The sequence below is a fragment of the Penicillium digitatum genome, chromosome 5 (assembly GCF_016767815.1).
Source record: "Penicillium digitatum chromosome 5, complete sequence".
Taxonomy (NCBI): Eukaryota; Fungi; Ascomycota; class Eurotiomycetes; order Eurotiales; family Aspergillaceae; genus Penicillium; species Penicillium digitatum.
The window spans coordinates 1,553,691-1,571,161 of NC_089388.1; the positions used below are offsets into that span (position 1 = coordinate 1,553,691).

The 17,471-nt window shown below is 50.0% G+C and overlaps 5 protein-coding genes across 5 annotated transcripts; 2 read left to right on the forward strand and 3 right to left on the reverse strand.

Moving 5' to 3' along the window:
- Positions 1-1,995: 1,995 nt before the first annotated feature.
- On the forward strand, positions 1,996-6,344 carry Pdw03_1748 (Cell wall biogenesis protein phosphatase Ssd1, putative; the record flags this gene model as incomplete). The annotated part of the gene is made up of 5 exons (XM_014681027.1): positions 1,996-2,092; positions 2,169-4,759; positions 4,819-5,178; positions 5,235-6,235; positions 6,305-6,344. 5 exons carry the CDS (start codon positions 1,996-1,998, stop codon positions 6,342-6,344), a joined length of 4,089 nt encoding a protein of 1,362 aa, XP_014536513.1.
- Positions 6,345-7,449: 1,105 nt separating this feature from the next.
- Positions 7,450-8,953, reverse strand: Pdw03_1749 (Ubiquitin carrier protein; the record flags this gene model as incomplete). The annotated part of the gene is made up of 3 exons (XM_014681026.1): positions 7,450-8,475; positions 8,544-8,861; positions 8,951-8,953. 3 exons carry the CDS (start codon positions 8,951-8,953, stop codon positions 7,450-7,452), a joined length of 1,347 nt encoding a protein of 448 aa, XP_014536512.1.
- Positions 8,954-9,827: 874 nt separating this feature from the next.
- On the forward strand, positions 9,828-10,487 carry Pdw03_1750 (uncharacterized protein; the record flags this gene model as incomplete). The annotated part of the gene is made up of 4 exons (XM_066099989.1): positions 9,828-9,878; positions 10,021-10,319; positions 10,369-10,406; positions 10,465-10,487. 4 exons carry the CDS (start codon positions 9,828-9,830, stop codon positions 10,485-10,487), a joined length of 411 nt encoding a protein of 136 aa, XP_065957716.1.
- A 1,957-nt stretch (positions 10,488-12,444) lies between these two features.
- Positions 12,445-13,091, reverse strand: Pdw03_1751 (uncharacterized protein; the record flags this gene model as incomplete). The annotated part of the gene is made up of 2 exons (XM_014681025.1): positions 12,445-12,957; positions 13,020-13,091. 2 exons carry the CDS (start codon positions 13,089-13,091, stop codon positions 12,445-12,447), a joined length of 585 nt encoding a protein of 194 aa, XP_014536511.1.
- A 2,001-nt stretch (positions 13,092-15,092) lies between these two features.
- Pdw03_1752 (Magnesium transporter) lies at positions 15,093-15,683 on the reverse strand (the record flags this gene model as incomplete). The annotated part of the gene is made up of 3 exons (XM_014681024.1): positions 15,093-15,152; positions 15,299-15,539; positions 15,628-15,683. The coding sequence occupies 3 exons, from the start codon at positions 15,681-15,683 to the stop codon at positions 15,093-15,095; spliced, it is 357 nt and encodes a 118-aa protein (XP_014536510.1).
- Between the last annotated feature and the right edge of the window lie 1,788 nt (positions 15,684-17,471).

Consider the following 17,471-nt stretch of genomic DNA (forward strand, 5'->3'; position numbering starts at 1 on the left):
ATTGCGTAACCATCCAATAGTAAGCAACTTGAGGTTTCAACGTACATCAATGTACCTTTGACCTTCAATTTGTCCTCAATGTTTCAGAGCCCTTATCTTGAAGCCAAAGAAAATAAATTACCTGTAAAGTTCAATCTTACCTCTCACGTCTCACCGCTTTCACCGCCTTACTGTTTTAGCCACTAATTTCGGTCTCAGGCTGTTGACCACCCTTGTCCCAGTGCTGAAAGAAGATTGATGTACATACGGGATACCGCAATTAGTGATTTTAAACTTGATGTTGACAGTAACTTATATCAACCGAATTTTTAGTATTTGACTGTCAAAGAGGGTCTTCTAGAGCCCCCCTCCCTTTGCAAGGGCCCCAAAGATGAATGAGTAAGCAAGACCCGCGAGCCGGTTCGGTTCCCTGGCGCGCTCCCGCTTGGAAGCGTTAACGTTTACATCATTGTGAGCATCATCCATTTTTGACCTACACTATATAATTGGATAACAAAATACATGTTAGTCAAATTTATCCGATCATACCGGACTTGTGCTTGCCAACAAGCACTTATTTAGGGTTGCTGTAATTGAGCAGCTCGGATACCGTTCCTCGAGCTTTAAAAGACCCTAAGCTAGCCAAACCCACCACTAGCTGTTCTATATTTGAACTTGTGCACAGAGTCCTAAGGGAGAGTCCGTGTTTCCGAGTATGCAGACTTCACGCTGGCTCCCATCTACGAGTAGACCCCAATGATCTTACTAGATACTTTAAGTGGGGGCTCACAGGAGTTCAACGGATGCATCAGGATGATGATGAAGTGGTAGCAACGGCGATCATCCACGGCTCCTCATGGAAAAGAGTATGATGGATAACTGTTAGGGTATTTACATGATCCACTCCAGGATTATTGCGCTAAAAGTTGTATTAAAACCTTGTTCGGTCATTTCCGAACGCACCCTCTTCTTTCCGTACCAATGGCCCTCTCCCCACACCTCTTTGTATCTCCAGCATCACCTTTCTTCTTCTCCTTTCCCCCCCTCCTCTCTGTTCTTATCCCATCCCTCTCTTCTTCACCCCCCATATCGCTCCTTCGAGTGGAATTAGTCGATGGTTTCATTGTCTATTCTATCCTTCCCTCTTATTTCAGTATTTGCTGTCATTCTCTTCGGGGATCAACTCTGAATCCCCGTTTTAGAACTTTGGATTCATCCTGAAGGCAAGCTCGTTTCAACGGCTTTCTTCGCTTAAAGCCCACCCTGGTCCTCCATCGAGGTGCTTTTTGTCGAATTCCCTTTTTTGTCGGCTGCAGTCGTGCTTTCCAGCACAGCTCCATTTCCTCGGTCCTTCCAACTCCTGTTCGAAGCTTCATCCTGCAGCTACGGTATTACTCAATCCAAGCTTGCCTCGAACGTGCAATTGCCTCGACTTTTACTTGTCACCATCCAGTTGCCCCTCATCACCTCTTGGACTTGTAACAAAAAAAAGGGCGATCATCCCACATTGAACTCTGCAGACGTCATTTTTGGAATGCTAGGGTTCGGAGGTCGTCGTTAGTTCCATCTTGCAGGTAAGAGGATCGTGACATTCTCCATGCAGTTGCTTTTGGAAGTTTCACCCGGCCTTGATTGCCCCTGCCACTTTTTGATTGTCATTTTTGAGGTCATTGTCAAGTTTGCTTCTTTCCCCCTGAGATCGAAGCCGCCGTTGAGTCCGCCCTTCCCTCGGGACTTATACGCTCTGACATTGCCTTGTTCCCCTCTTCTTGCCTTGTCTCATTCCTTCTGCTATCCTACGCCCTTACTGATTCACTCTTTGTCACGCTTCTAGGATTAATCACGTATTGAAAAACACAATCCGCACATACAGACCCCTTTTGGTCGGCCTGCGATCCATCTCACTTGGCTCATCTGCCTTTTGGCGCAGTACCAGTCTCTCCTGTCGCCGGATTCACCCCGCCCTACACACATATTACATTCTACAGTAATTGCCAGCTTCTGTCATCTGGGATCATGGATCAACAGAGTCAATCTGGGCCTCAAGGCCCCGGTGGCCGCAAGTTCCATATTGCTCATCGGAGAAGTCCATCTGAGCTCACCCCGTTGATGAGTATGTGATTGCCTTCGTGACCGCCCTCTAGAACACCAAAATCCCATCATCGCAGCTAACTTGAACTTGTCTACAGTGGAACAACTGGCCATCCAACAACAGATCGAGTTGCTCCAGCAGCAGCAACAACAAATTGCCGCAACACACCAACAGTACGTTAGCATGGGGCTGTTGCAGCCCCAGCAACTGGGCCAGGTGCCCTCGTTTCAACCCGGTGCCTCCATGGGCGGTGTCTCCCCACAGCAAGTGAATGCGTTCCAGTTCCCGCAGGGCGGACAGCAGCAGCAGCTTGGAGCAACAATGAACACCCCGAACCAGCATTCGCACCGTCGCAACCAGTCTGCTCTCCCTGTTCTTCCTTTTGGTCCTCCCCCTGCCCCGTCTTCCGGGACATCGGGATACGCCGAATTTAATCAGCAGGGCCAAACCAACAATAACCACAAGAATGAGAACGCCGGCCGGGGTCGTGGAGGTCCTTCTAGCGGTAGTCACCAGCGCCGCCACTCGCTTGCTCTTCCTGAGGCCAAGAAAGCCGCCGAGCTGGCCCAGCAGAAGAGAACAGCTTCGGGATTCCAATTCCCAGCTCCTGCTCCTGGCGCAAGTGGCTCTGATATCCAGTCTTCATCGGATGACAAGCCTGCATCCAGCACTTCTCCGGCACCTCAAGGACCCGCTTTCCAGCGGGCCGGAAACATGCGAGCTGGTGGCCACGGCCGCAGCCAATCGATGGCCATCGGTGGTAACCGGGCTTCCATCTCCGGTCGCGGTGCTGGCGGCTTCCAATTCCCCCAAGCCAGTGAGCCAGCACCCAACCAATCTGATAATCAACGGCGATCCAGCCAGCCTGGCCATGCTCGGTCATCCTCGCGAAACTTTGAGGGCAACTGGCGCCAGCCCAACAACCAAAACCAGAGCCAGGATCAGCAGAGGCCCGTCGGTCAGCAGGGTGGATTCCAGCCCGGCCACCGCTCGCGCGGCTCCTTGAACCAGTCCATGGGCTCTATTGGTCAATTCCAGTATAGCGGTCAGCCTCAGCTTATCCAACTTCCCCAAGGCCAAGTTATGATGGCCCCTCAAATGTTCAGTAGTCAGCAACTGAACCCCCTCCAGCTGGCTCAGCTCCAAGCGCTTCAGCAGCAGAACGCCCAGGGTATGGGTGGTCTTCAGGCGAGCCAGCATGCCCCGCCCCAAATGTCTGTTCAACAGCAGCAACAGCAGCGGAAGACCCTTTTCACTCCCTACCTTCCCCAGGCAAATCTGCCCGCACTCCTTAGCAATGGACAGTTGGTCGCTGGTGTTTTGCGTGTCAACAAAAAGAACCGTTCCGATGCTTATGTGACCACTGATGATCTGGATGCCGACATCTTCATTTGCGGTAGCAAAGATCGGAACCGCGCCCTTGAGGGTGACTATGTGGCAATTGAGCTTCTTGATGTCGACGAAGTGTGGGGTCAGAAGAAAGAAAAGGAGGAAAAGAAGAAACGCAAGGATATCACTGATGCCCGCTCTAACAGTAATGCTGGAAATGACAAGCTTGGTCGCTCCGATTCCACTGGTGATAGACAGGAAGTTGGCCCGGATGGAAGCATCCGTCGACGTGGTAGTCTTCGCCAGCGCCCTACGCAGAAGAAGAACGACGATGTCGAGGTCGAGGGCCAGAGCCTTCTTCTGTGCGAGGAGGACGAGATCAGCGACGAGCAGAAGCCTTTGTACGCCGGCCATGTTGTGGCGGTCATTGAGCGTGTTGCGGGTCAGATGTTTTCAGGAACCCTGGGTCTCTTGCGTCCCAGCAGTCAGGCCACGAAGGAAAAGCAGGAGGCCGAGCGGCAAGCCAGAGATGGCGCCCACGGCCGTTCGCAGAATGACCGTCACCAGGACAAGCCGAAAATTGTCTGGTTCAAGCCTACTGATAAGCGTGTTCCACTTATTGCCATCCCCACAGAGCAGGCACCTCGGGACTTCGTTGAGAAGCACCAAGACTACGCCAACCGAATCTTTGTTGCTTCTATCAAAAGGTGGCCTATCACCTCTCTGCACCCCTTTGGCACTCTCGTTGAGCAGCTTGGAGAGATGGGTGATTTGCGGGTTGAGACAGATGCCCTGCTCCGCGACAACAACTTCGGTTCGGATGACTTCTCAGATGCTGTGCTGAAGAGCATCGGCTGGGAGGATTGGTCCATCTCTAGCGAGGGAGATGCCCTGACTTCACGACGTGACTTCCGTGAAGAGACCATCTTTACGATTGACCCCGCCGACAGCAAGTCCCTCGAGGATGCGTTCCATGTGAAGAGGCTTGCCGATGGCAAGGTTGAGATCGGTGTTCACGTGGCCGATATTGCTCACTTCGTCAAGGGTAACTCTCTAGTAGATCGTGAGGCCAAGAAGCGTGGTACTGCAGTCTACTTGGTCGATCGAATCATGAACATGTTGCCCACCCGTGTTTCCACGGAGCTTTGTTCCCTCGTTCCTGGCGAAGATCGCCTCACAGTCAGTGTAGTCTTCAAGGCCAACCCCACCACTGGTGTGGTGGATGAAGATGTCTGGATTGGCAAAGGTGTCATCAAGAGCGCTGGCCGTCTTGACTACGACCAGGTCAACGCACTTGTTGAGGGCAAGCCCGATGTTAACACCAGTGGCATCTCTGCCGACAGCATCCACTTGTTGCACGTAAGTTTATTCTGATCCTACCACTCGGGGTTTTCCCCCATGCTAACAAAAACAATCAGAATACTGCTGGCAAATTCCGTGAAGCCCGTTTCGGTAACCGCGTGTCAAACGTACCTGTGCAGCGTCTGCTTCAGCAGCTTGATGACGAGAATGTGCCAGTTGAATACAACATCTTTGAGTCAACCCCGGCACATGAACTTGTTGAGGAGCTTAGCCACCAGGCCAATTTCTTCGTTGCTCGCAAGCTTGTGAGCGCTATGCCGGACAGAGCTTTCTTACGTCGTCAGTTTTCGCCCAACTCTCGTCGTCTTACTTCGTTTGTTGAGCGCATGAACCGCCTTGGCTTTGAAATGGACTCAAGCAGCAGTGGCAGCCTCCAAAGCTCTCTCTGCAAAGTTCAAGATGTGGATCTCCGCAAGGTAAGTGTCTTTCCTGTTCTCGCTAGTGTAATTGATTGTATTAACGCAAGATGTAGGGTATGGAGACTCTCATTGCCAAGGCCATGCAGCGTGCCAAGTACTATGTCAGCAGTGGTGCTCCCGATGAGATGCGCCAGCACTACATGCTCAATGTGCCAGTTTACACGCATTTCACTAACCCCTCTCGGCGCTATGCCGACATCCTTGTGCACCGTCAACTCGAGGCTGTGCTCTCCGAGGGTGCCGTGGAGTTCAATGATGATATCGAGTCGCTGAACAAGACTGCCGATCTTTGCAACAACAAAAAGGACTCAGCTCTCAACGCCCAAGAGCAAAGTGTGCACATTGAGGCGTGCCGTAAAATGGACCGAAAGAGTCGCGAGATTGGCGGTGATCTCATCAGCGAGGGCATTGTACTCTGCGTCTACGAGTCCGCGTTTGATGTCCTCATTCCGGAATTCGGCTTTGAGAAGCGTGTGCACTGTGACCAGCTGCCGCTCAAGAAGGCTGAATACCGCAAGGACAGTCGTGTACTTGAGCTGTACTGGGAGAAGGGTGTTCCCTCATCCGCTTACATCCCTGAAGACGAGCGTCCTAAGCCCGGTAACTCCCGTGCTGCTCAAGCCGCTGCTGCTGCCCGTGAGGCCGAAGCTGCCAGAGAGCGTGCCAGAGAGCGTGACGAAGCCATGCGTAAACAAACTGAGACCGGCACAATGTCTGCCGACGATGTTGATGCTCTTTTCGACGATGATGAAGATGTGGATGATGTCACTGAAATGGCAGCTGGTGTGTCGCTCAACGCCACCGACCGCTCGACTCAGAGCATGCCGCCCTCGCCTACACGCAACGGTCACCACCAGCAGGGGCCTCACCGTACTCGTTCGGATCCCAAGATTGCCTCCAGCACTGCCGATGCACCTGAGAACAAATTGACCAACAAGGAGAAGTACTTGAACCTGTTCAAGTTGCGTGAGGTGGATGGAGAGTTCATCCAAGATGTCACAGAGATGACCCGTGTTCCCATCATCCTGAAGACTGACCTGAGCAAGAGTCCTCCGTATGTATTCCCAGTCAGCTTTCTTTTTTAGCATGAGAGTTCCCAAACTAACTGCAATTTCCGTTCCAGATGCCTCACTGTTCGGTCTGTCAACCCCTACGCGCTGTAGTGGTCTGAAACGCAGCTATGTTTTTTTCATGGGATATATTTTCTTGCCTGTCGCCCTACAGATCCTTCGCTCAAGCGGAGCATGCTGTGTCTCGTGCACGCCTACGGACATAATCCAATCCCGACGTGGGTCGAACATATCGTTATCGGCATTTTTCCTTGGTTACGCTTTTTCTCGGTGGCTTGATTCTATCCCAAATTCTACCCATCATGTTTCCAACGTGTCCAGGGATCACTATACTTATCCTGTTATATGTGTAAAGCGGTTGTATGTCTTTTTTTTTTTGAGCATTTTAGTTGAAACCTGGGCAAATCTCTTAGTGTCCGAGTTTGCCTGGTTTTCTTTGTTCTCGTTCTCTGAGAATGATTGGAAACTTGGCGGGAAGGACATTGCAGCTCGATAGCCCCAGAAATCCTTCCATTAATCTATGGTGTTACAAACTTACACACATCTTCCAGTGCTTCAGCATGTGTACAACTAGTCTATTTGGTCATAAGATCAAGAGGGCATCATGAGATTGCTACAGTGCAAGTTGGACATAGAATGTAGAAGTCATGAGGTTGCACTATATTGTTGACATTATCGACTCCGTCACCTCGGTGTTGCTCAACTCTTTTTCTAGGGGTTGAAGCCGATCACAGTGCTCGTGGAGAAGATGACTGAGGAGCACAGCTCATGACTGCTTCCTTTGAGGGTTGAAGGAAGTCATGACTTTCAAGAACTTTATGTAATTTGTTATGAATTCTTAAACTCCTGAACCAAAAGATCAAACAATAATAGTGTCCAAGCCAATGCAAATTGCAGCCCCAGGGTCACCTTGCTCGGCCTGGTCATGTTGCCAATGCAATGTGATAGAACTAGCTCCATAATTTCTCCTCGCTCCTCGCTCCATGCAGTTTGTAAGTCCGGTTGAATTTAACAGGGTATCAAGAAATGTCGCTAACGGGGGTAGGGGAAGTGAAATAGGAGTAGATAGACGGAGAGCAAAAGCCAAACGAAGAAACCAGCTCGAACCAAATCAAAAGGGAGGTTGTTCCCAACTGTTGAGTTAGATCTGTAAACGCTCAAAATCACGTCAAAAGTTCTAGATGAATGGGCAGATTTCTCATAGCCGGCGAATACCGATGCGCGGCTTTGCTCGGACGGCAAGGCGCTTGTGCAGGCCATTCATGGCTTTCTTCTTGGGAATTCTAGAATCGGAAGAGCCTGAGAGAGATGGCGTAGGTAGTGACGGAGTGGGCAGTTGAGCATGCGCTGGAGAAAGGGGAGTAGAGCCATTGAGCGTCTTCATGGGGTGGTATTCGTGCTTCTCTTTCAAGCCACGTGCGGTTGCAGATCTGCAGTTCTCTTTGCCATCTCCGCTCAGCCGACGAAGGGGTTCTGTCGTGGCCAGCTGGGGCGAGTCTTCGAATATTGGCATCTCATCGCGAAGACGGCCGGAGGCATTGATTCCACCGCATAGTAGGGAGAGCTTGGGCGTTTTCCGTAGTGGCGATGATGTACGAGAACGTAAGTTTGCGGTGATATTTCGCTCGTTGGAGGTTATGGCAGGGGTATCGTTGTCGTTGTCGGAGTCGATGAGCATCATGTCTGCTTCGCTGTCTTCCGAGTAAGGTATTGAGAGGACGGAAAGGGGGCGTTTCCCCAAGGCAGTCTTCCGGGGACTTGGGGGCGCGAGGTGAACAGGGGGTGGGGAAAGAGTCGGATTGTTTTCTTTGCTTGCGCTAGCGGGGTCGTCGCTTTCGCTGTCATCATCGTCTGCCATGGGCGGGGAAGGTTGGGTGAAAGGATTTGAAGAGGACTGTAAAGGATAAGGGGACTGTGATGGGATTTCAATTGCAGTGGTGCTGCGGGTGGTTTTCTTAGTAGTTGCGGCGCGGGTGCGGGCTTGTTTCCGCGGGCGTTGAACGACTGCGTCTTCTTCTTTATCCTCGAGGGTGGTCCCTGCATCCTCGCCACGGAGCTTTGCTTCGGTGACTGCATCTTTAAGGTTTGGCGGTATCGGCGCGTGAATTGAGGTCATGAGCTTGGCTTGGTGGGCGAAAGCGGCATAGTTCTCTTGCATGAGAGCGCCTGCGGAAGCGTTGAGGGCAGAGTCAGGGTTGGGGTAGATGAGCAGGCATGAGATTGTCTGAACAGAAACAAGTGATCTTGTTAGTTGTCTGTTGATGCTCAATCTGCTAGTACGATCCAACCTACCACCAATACATCGCGGAGGGTTAGATTGGGCTGCCAATCCCGCTTGAGTGTGTCCACACAGACAGCTCCGGTGAGTTCCTCCATATTCGGATGCCATATCTTCGTCTTGAAAGTAGCCTTCGGGGGGCTCTTAGGATAGTCATCAGGCATCTTAAGATGAAGCTCCCATAATCCTTGTGAGAAAGGTGTGCCCGCCGGGCCCGTGAGGAGGATTGTCAGCTGTGACAAGTCGTCGCCATCCGACGGCTGCAAGTAATACGGCGGAAGATCGCGGTGTAAGGCAGCGTGGTCGGCAGCTAGCCGGCGCAAATTGGACGGCTAGATATCCATGTCAGATATAGAGCACGAGCATATACTGGTTGCTGGGGAACCAGTGTATGTCAATGGCTGGAACAGGGATGACTTACCATGCTGAAGTTTTGGCTGATATGTAGGGTAGGGTATTTAAAAATTTGATACAAGGTAAACCAAGTTCGAGAACAATGCAAATTCAGAAAGAGATTCTGGACCAGTCAAAGCAAATCACAATCACAATCACAATCACAATCACAATGATAAGAGATGGTTACTTCGTCGACGGTTTGTTTGGGGTGGAGGTCACCCTAACCTTTTTGGTAGCGCGTCAGTCACGTGCTTCTCGACGCGTCATGTGCGCGTAACTAATCTTGCCTCTTTGGGATTGCCCCACGTTTCACCACGTCCTTGCTAGAACCCTTGCTACCCGATGAGACATATATCACAATAAGCTAGCGATGAGGAGAGGGCTAATGGAATGAATTCTCCTCGTTTGGAGAAAAAGAAACCCCCGACCACCTATCTTTTACCATTCATATGTCAGGCTTACGGGAAGAAGAAGAAGGTCCAGATGTCTTCATAGACAGCGAAAGGAAAGCAAGGGAAACGGAACGCCGAAAGATCAGGCGCTAATGGGGCTATCCATGCTATTCAAAGAACCTTCACTGGGCACAATATGATCTACAAGGGATCTCAATCCAAAAATTGGCTCCATTGGACATCTTTCTGTCTATCAAAGTAAAACACCACCAATCAACTCACTGGAGTACGGAGTATATATAGATAATGCGCTACAGTTTCTGGCTTCCTTTCAAGTACTCCCACAACAGCCCACATGCTGTACTGCCATTTACAGCCACATAAGCTCGGCTGGCAGATTTGGCGCAAAGCAATGGGTATCTCAAATCCAAACAGGCAATCAAGCAAAACAGGTTGGTCAACGTCCCTCCAACTGCAATGATAAAATACATAGGGCCCATGCCCCCAGAAATGCCTGCCCCACCAAGCAACGCCACCATCACTAGTGAGAGAATCGACAACGTGAGAATGTGGTGCCATGAGAATTGGCCAACCTAAAGTTAGGCCGAGAAACACACTGCGGAAAGTCGGTGAACCGTTTGCAGAACGGATAAATGCCAGCCAGCAGCATGATGATCCTCGCATCAACAAGTGGCTCTGGTAGCAGAGAGAACAGCAGGCTCCATTTGACCAAGAGCAGCGCAGCTGTAAGCAAGCATCCCTGGGTGGTTGTCACAGTACCTCGAGCTATTGGTCTCTGTTGGCATCTTGCGACCTGCCGGTCGAGATCCTGATCGACAATATCATTCCAAACGCATCCAACGCTGCGCGAGACAACGCTGCTTATAGTGAAAAGCGATACGCGAAACAGAAGCGCCGAGGCTGGCAGTTGTCTAGGCGAGAGGGAGGCAGCATAGGCGACGCCGACAGGGCAAGGAAGGACAATATACGATGGACAATCCGGTTGGTTTATGGAGCCGCATCAGCTGGGCATATGGTATCCGGGAGGCAGGCAAACAAGAGATAACACCGTGTTTTGGGAGGTTGTAGGTGAGAGGTTGCCTCATATCACCCTTGTCCGTTGGATCAGTGTTGATGACAGGAGTAGCGCTCATTTTTCAATATTATTGAATGGAAGATTCAGGGATGACTCGGATGGGAGTGGCTACCTGAACACCTTTCCAGTGCACAGTGTCGCCACAAAAGAACCTCAGGAGGTACGGCCCTACTGTCTGGTTTGAGCTAGGGCGAGAACTTTCGCCTTAGAAACCGCCTCTCCTTTTCTACTCGTCATCGGACGGGCCTCAAGCGGCCTCGAGAAGGTCGGTGGCTACATCGTGGTAGCTGAGGATGGGTATCCATGAGCTCTATAAACCCCAACAAGGCGAGTCCTGATGAAGCCGACTCCTAGGACACTCTGAACAGCTTCGTTGCATTAGTCCGATGGCTAATCTCTTCGCTGTATTCATTCCGATCATCAGATGGGACCTTCCATCCAATTCAAAAGCCAGGTCACTCGAGCGACGGTGGATCGACGACTGCGGGCCTCTTCATGCACTCCTAACAGGTCATTTACATTTCGAGATGGCGACAGGAAACTCAGACAAGTTGCTAGAGCCGCAGCATATCCCACGGAGGTTGCAGCACCGTGGGCCACATGGGGCGTCGAATGCGCCGAGTCACCACGCAGAACCAGAAATGTCATTCGTATAGGCCCCTCACTGCATCGAGGGGACGACTATACAGTTTCCACGCAGAAAATCCTCAATGATGTCCATGAGTACCTGTTTTCCGAAGCTTGGCGCGCGAAAAGGCCTCGGTATACGCTGTCGTCCGTTGGGGTTGAGTTTATCATATCCTGGGAGACACCATCTTTGAGCTGGCTTCACATCTCATCGGTTGCGACAATAAGGTCTCCGCTGCGTGTACGATCATCCTGAAGAAAGGAATGGTTCTGCCCATGCACATATTCATAAGCCGTTACTTCAAATTTCACGATCACTCGAATGTCGAGCTTGATGGCGCAATTAATTGCATACGTTGCATGACAGCGCCGTGGATCAGGTAATACTTTGAGCCATGGGTATTCAGCATAGAATCGATCTTGTTGAGGGCCGCTTCGGATGGAGCTGGCTATCCTGCCATCGTCATGAGATCTTCGGTTAGTCTAGAGCTGGCAGCCCAAAGCCTCGAGCTTGGGCCAAGTCCATATTTCGTCATTGGTCGTAAAGAATTCAGTGTGATTTGAAGTTCAGCTCTAACATCTTGTATTTGCATGGCTACTTCGAAAACTAGCCACAGTGTGTCCATTGAGAGCGAGAGCAGTAGCAGCTGCCAGGCTAAGATCATATTGAAACTAGAACGGAAACCCCGTGCCCGTTACTTCCTCTTTCAGCCGCAACAATTTGCAAAGGTCATTGCGTATCATTGCAGGAATCTGGGGACTGGGGACTGGGTACGGGGGAGGTGTGGTGCAATGTGCGGAGTAGACCAGATCCAAATTCACCCACTGATCAACGTGACTGACTGTGGATGTACTACATATGTACGTACTACTATTGCAGGATATGCATCATAACCCATGCCAACCGCCCCCTTGCAAGACTTGGGATATAATTTTTTTTTCTGTAAATTAGAGCCAGCAAGCCGTTATCGATCAGAAATATTAAAATATCCCTACGGTATTGCAGAAAGGTTACGATTTTAAGCTCGATACAAAGCATTGAATGGAAACTCATATTTACCCAGCGAAGGATCAAGGTAAGAATAAAGATAGAAGAGAAGAAGTTGGAAACAGGTGCGCCGTGGCTATGCGCCTCCGGGTACAACGCAGTGAAGCACGAGTCCTGCCCAATGAAGTATTACAAATTCCATAAAAGCCCAGGGGGAAAAATAACAAATCCCCTTAAAAAAAAACCTCGACGTTCGCATGTTCATGTTCCTTCATTTGCGTTGATCCAGATACTGGATCAACGTAACCGATCAACCATAACCAACCCCTTGCCGCTGAAATGAGACCAAAGTGGACATCATAGCACAATTAAATGCAGTGAATGGTCAATGACCGATCGGCGACGCACATTTTAGCTTACAGGAAAGCAACGAGAGCAGCACCGGCAACCATGCCGAGACCGACGGGGCCAGCAGTGGCGATAGCAGCACCACCCTTGGAGGTGGAGCTGGAAGCAGAAGTAGACGCGCTGGATCCAGAGCCAGAGCTGGACGAAGAGTTTGAAAAGTCCGAAGCGGAACTGGTGCTAGTGGAGGAGCCAGTGACAGTGCTGCTAGAGGAGTCCGAGGTCTCGGTACTAGTAGCAGAGGAGCTGGCGTCGGTACTGGCGCCAGTGTCAGTGCCAGTGCCAGTGCCAGTGCCAGTGCCAGTGAGGCTAGAGGCAGTGGAAAAAGTGGTGTGAGTGGCACCGGGGCCGGCGACGGGCGAGGTCAGACCAGCGGGGATGGAGGCGGCAGGCTGCTGCGAGGTCACGGCAGCTGCCTGGCTCGTGACAACAGTGGGCTGGGTAGTGACGGCTACAGGTTGGCCAGTCACGACGCCGAGGGAGTTTGTCTGGGTCAGGTACTGCGTAGCAGGGTTGTCAACGGTCTGTTGGATAGGTCAGCTTATGTGATTCTTGTGACATTGTGTGATGTTTTGGCTCTGGCTACCTCGATGGAGACGCTGCTCTGGGCATTGGCCAGGGCGATGGCCGAGAGAGTGAAGACAATAGAGAAACGCATGTTGAGTGAAGATTATTGGTGGTTGGATCGTTGTGGGAAATATGGAGAGTAGAGAGAGAAATAAAAAGTACTCTGAGCAAATGGCTGGGGTGGGTGGGATGGGTGGGATTATAAGGCTGTGGTTGTCCAGGGAAACAAGTCTCATGTTGTCTATTATTTACAAAGTACTTCGTACACAACGTTCGACCGAGTGGCTTTGCCAATAGATACCTGTTCCAGTCAGCGATCAGAGTCTGGATCTAACGCAATGTGGGATCTGCAAGGTCTTGCAGTTCTATTTTGGTCGATTTCTGGGGTCACACCAACCCTCTAAGCCCCATGGATTTGATGTTATTCGCATAGATTCACCTCTTCAATACTCCATGGCAGATACGTTTACTCCGTACTGACTCACGAAATACCCTAACGTATCCCTCCTTCCAAATCCGAGAGAAAGTTGGAATAGTTGGCAGGCTCAACATGGTGGCAATAAATGCCAGACACTAGCTAATTTAGCCGCATCTGACCACCCGGTAAGCAATCACAAATCTGGCACTTTTTTTCTCTTGGAACAACTCCGTACGATTTCTCTCAATCCCCGAGATGATTCACTTGAAAGTTCACCTACCCTGGTTTGGTGGGACATGGACCGCGTGGCGGCATACGAATCCCTTTTGATACCATCCAGTTCTCTGTACGGAGTATTTTCTCCCGACTCGGTCCACACGTAATCAACGCTTTTCCCGGGGCCTCAGATGGCGCGATCTTACGTGTGGGACTCGGAAAGTTGAACTATCAAGTGAGACATCAGTTTGTTCGGTCCTCAAATCCAGGTTTACTGAGATCAACTTCGACCTCTTCTCTTCGACTACAGTACTTTGCATTATATAGCTTCCGTTGTACTCCGTATAAATATGATGTAAGGATAGAGCCAATTGAACCCCATACAACATAACCAATGTTATAGAGTCAACCCTACGGCATACTCCACAAATTGCCTTTGGGCGCTTTGGGCACCATAACCCCAACCCGTACGGAGTAGACTCCGATCAGATGGGTCGATTTGAGACAACGGTTAACTTCAGTAGGGACCTCTATTTTTATCTTTCCTGTTTCCAGTGTCGCTACTTCCAATGAAAAATAAAATCAACCAAAACCACAATCAACCAAAATCAACCACAATCAACCACAATCAACCACAATCAACCACAATCAACCACAATCAACCACAATCAACCACAATCAACCAAAATCAACCACAACTTATTTCAAAGCGGGCAAAGAGGGTCACCATACGGAGTGCTCATTCCGTGCACCTTGGGGTTTTAAGCTTGATCTCAGAACACTGCAGACGGTTACTTGTGACCAGCTGGGTCATACTAGTGACGTGCATTTGGTGTAATAAGGTCATATAGCCACATGATAGATGCCATACAACAGGACTACATGTACCTGCTATTCATCTGGGTCTTGACTTGCCTTCTCCGCATCATCAGATACAAAATTACGATGCCAATGTGTGATTCCCTGTGAGCACTCTCCGACTCTAGAATCGGCTTGCCGTTTGCTACCAGGCGACAAATAATCCCCCCTTGCGTATTGCCCTAGTCACAATAATTGGGCGTCATGCTTTCACTGGCCTAGACTATCCGCCGTCCTGCAGCGGTGTGGCGCAGGAATGCAAATTGCGCCTAAAAGTGTCAATATCTGGCTGTGATTCCGCTTCTTCAGGTCACAAGCAGGCGGGCAGATGTACTAGTAGGATGTCTGTGCAACCTCTCGGTCGCCCCAAGAGTACAGCTCAAGATGGGAGTTTGCCACCCCTGCATCACCGGCACATCCCGTAAGTTATACTCTTAAGAACAGGACCAGGCTATGAGTTTCGGTCAGGTAGACATCGTAATCAGTAATGAACGAAGAATCTCAATTGCACACTAAACTCCCTCACCGCAATGCACATTAGATTATACAGCCCCCCCCCCTATACTGCAGCATATATTCTCAAAATTCAACATTCGACCGTCACTTCTTGATCGTCACATCTTGACCACGGACCCAGTTGGCAAATTCCTTTCGCTTGGCCTGTATTTGCCAAATGTTAGCTTCGAAATTCCTAACCCAAAACAGTGCCTGATATTCAGCAATAAGTGCAGATCTTTGATAAATCCATATTCAAATGTAATTTCCGCAAGACAGGCATCAAAGGAGATACACGACTAAAAACTCACCCGGATATCCCAGAATCCATAACGCTCCTCCAGACTCAGGTACGGGTTGCGTGCTCCACCGTCCCGTTCAATCTCGCCCGCCCATTCACGCCAGCTAATCGGCTTCAACTTCTGCGCGCTCAAGACCAGTCCGATTGAAACAATGAATACAGAAACAAGGGTTTCGATGATAATGTCTTGTGGAAGGGCGGTGGATGAGAGGTTGCTGTAAAGGACAGTGTGTTCGTGGGCCGAGTAGCCTCTGTAGAACAGGTCGTTAGCTTTGTAAAAAAAAACCCCAAAAACAAGAGCAGAGAAATTTAGGGAGCGGATAGGGTTGGAGAACTTACGCGTGAACTATCAGGACGAGACCGAAGAAAGTGACCACTCGGGAAAGGAAGCTCATGATGGGTGCTGAGGGTTGCGGGTTAGGGTTCGATGGTTGGATCCGGTCGCTGCGGGGTATTCTTATCAATGAGGAATTTCTCAATGAGTCCCACTGGGTTATTTTGGGGTCGAGGTGAAGCCTGGAGTCCTTGGTTGTAGACGGCGCTGTGATGCCACTTGATGCATTGGCGGGAAATTCGTGGAAGCATCCCGCGGTTTACCTAATCAACTTTTGACTGGCTCGGATTTCACAACATCTCTTGCAGTTGTGCATACTGAGATTGAAGTTGATACCTGGTTCTGTCTTTGCGGGGTATTCTCTAAATTTTAAAGGGGGCATCCCCCCTGTCTACTTATACAGTGAGCCTTTTGTCTTCATTCCTTGCCACCTCAACCCCGACCCTGGGCCTAGGTACACACCTACAAACCCATCATCAAGTCAATTGATGAAATAGCACGGTGTATTTGGCTGAATGCCAGGGCTGTTTCATCCGTATACTTCATTTCGGTGAATTCTGCGACGCCAAGGGGCAACCCACAATAGATCGCCCCCTGCGCGAGGGTAACACTGTTCGACTCTGCTGTCTAACCCCGATCTTCGTCAACAACCTCCACTATAGCCAACAACTTTGCTTTTTCTGCAAGCGCCATCAACTTCGGCGGATACAGATGCATGGATAGCTTGTGGCAGTCACACCGATGGAAAATATAGTTCAAGAAAGAGAGGGGAAACACATAGTTTGATAGGATTTGCTAGCCGATCTGGAACGAGGAAGATCAAGATCGAAGCACTCTGAATTACCCGGTCTATGCTATATACGGGGTCTTAATCCATGGAATGAGCCGTGAGACAGAAACATAAAGAGCAGGCTCCCGCGGACATTTGCGGTAATTTCTTTCCTGACAGCAATCAAATTCCGGCACTGACACTTCTCGAAGTCATCTTATACCATAATCATGTCCCTTGGGCCTCTCGACATGGCGCAATCGCAAAGCGACACATATCTACCTTCTTCTCATTTTTTCGACGGTCAAGCCACAGAGCCTAGACCTCGATACAAAGACCCTCCTAATACCCCAAACCCTCTGGTTATACAGTCGATCACACCCGATGCTGATCAGCTAGAGCGACTTCTTATCAAGCTTATCAGCATACATCCTTTCGGTCCCTCTTTTTCTCTACGGTCGACACCAAAAAACACATCCGATGACCAGGTTCCTTGGACCAAAGAATGATTTTCTGATATTCTGGCTGACAATTGGTAAAATAGGGCAAGGGAGGGTCGAGAACTAGGTTAAAATCAAAAACATTTCAATGCCAAAACTACGTACGAACTCTGAACATTATCAAGGGATTCTGTTCCGCAGGCATTTCCAAAATCTATTCGGAATATATCGTGGGAGGGATAGAAAATTTAATTTCTAGCGATTGCCCGCACAGCAGGGTAGCCTACATTTGTTCAAATGGGCCTTCAATGACTTGACCATAGAAATTCACATTGGTCGATGCAGAATATAAAACTCATTATACATGCACATACATGGAGGTGGAACTGGATCTGGAGTATCGGGGGTTGATGAGCCATTTCCGTAAAGTGACCAAATCGCAGTCATCCACAAGAAATAATGACGAGACAGCGACGTCAACAGAAACAAAGATTCAGCAACTCGCCCAGGTAAGATTGATTGCCTACAAACATGGATTGCCCAGATGCCGACATCTGCCTTGAAAACCAAGCTAAGCAACTCTGTTGCACCACCCCTAAATTGAGTGGTCGGTCGATGGCCTAGAGAGGGACACAGATCG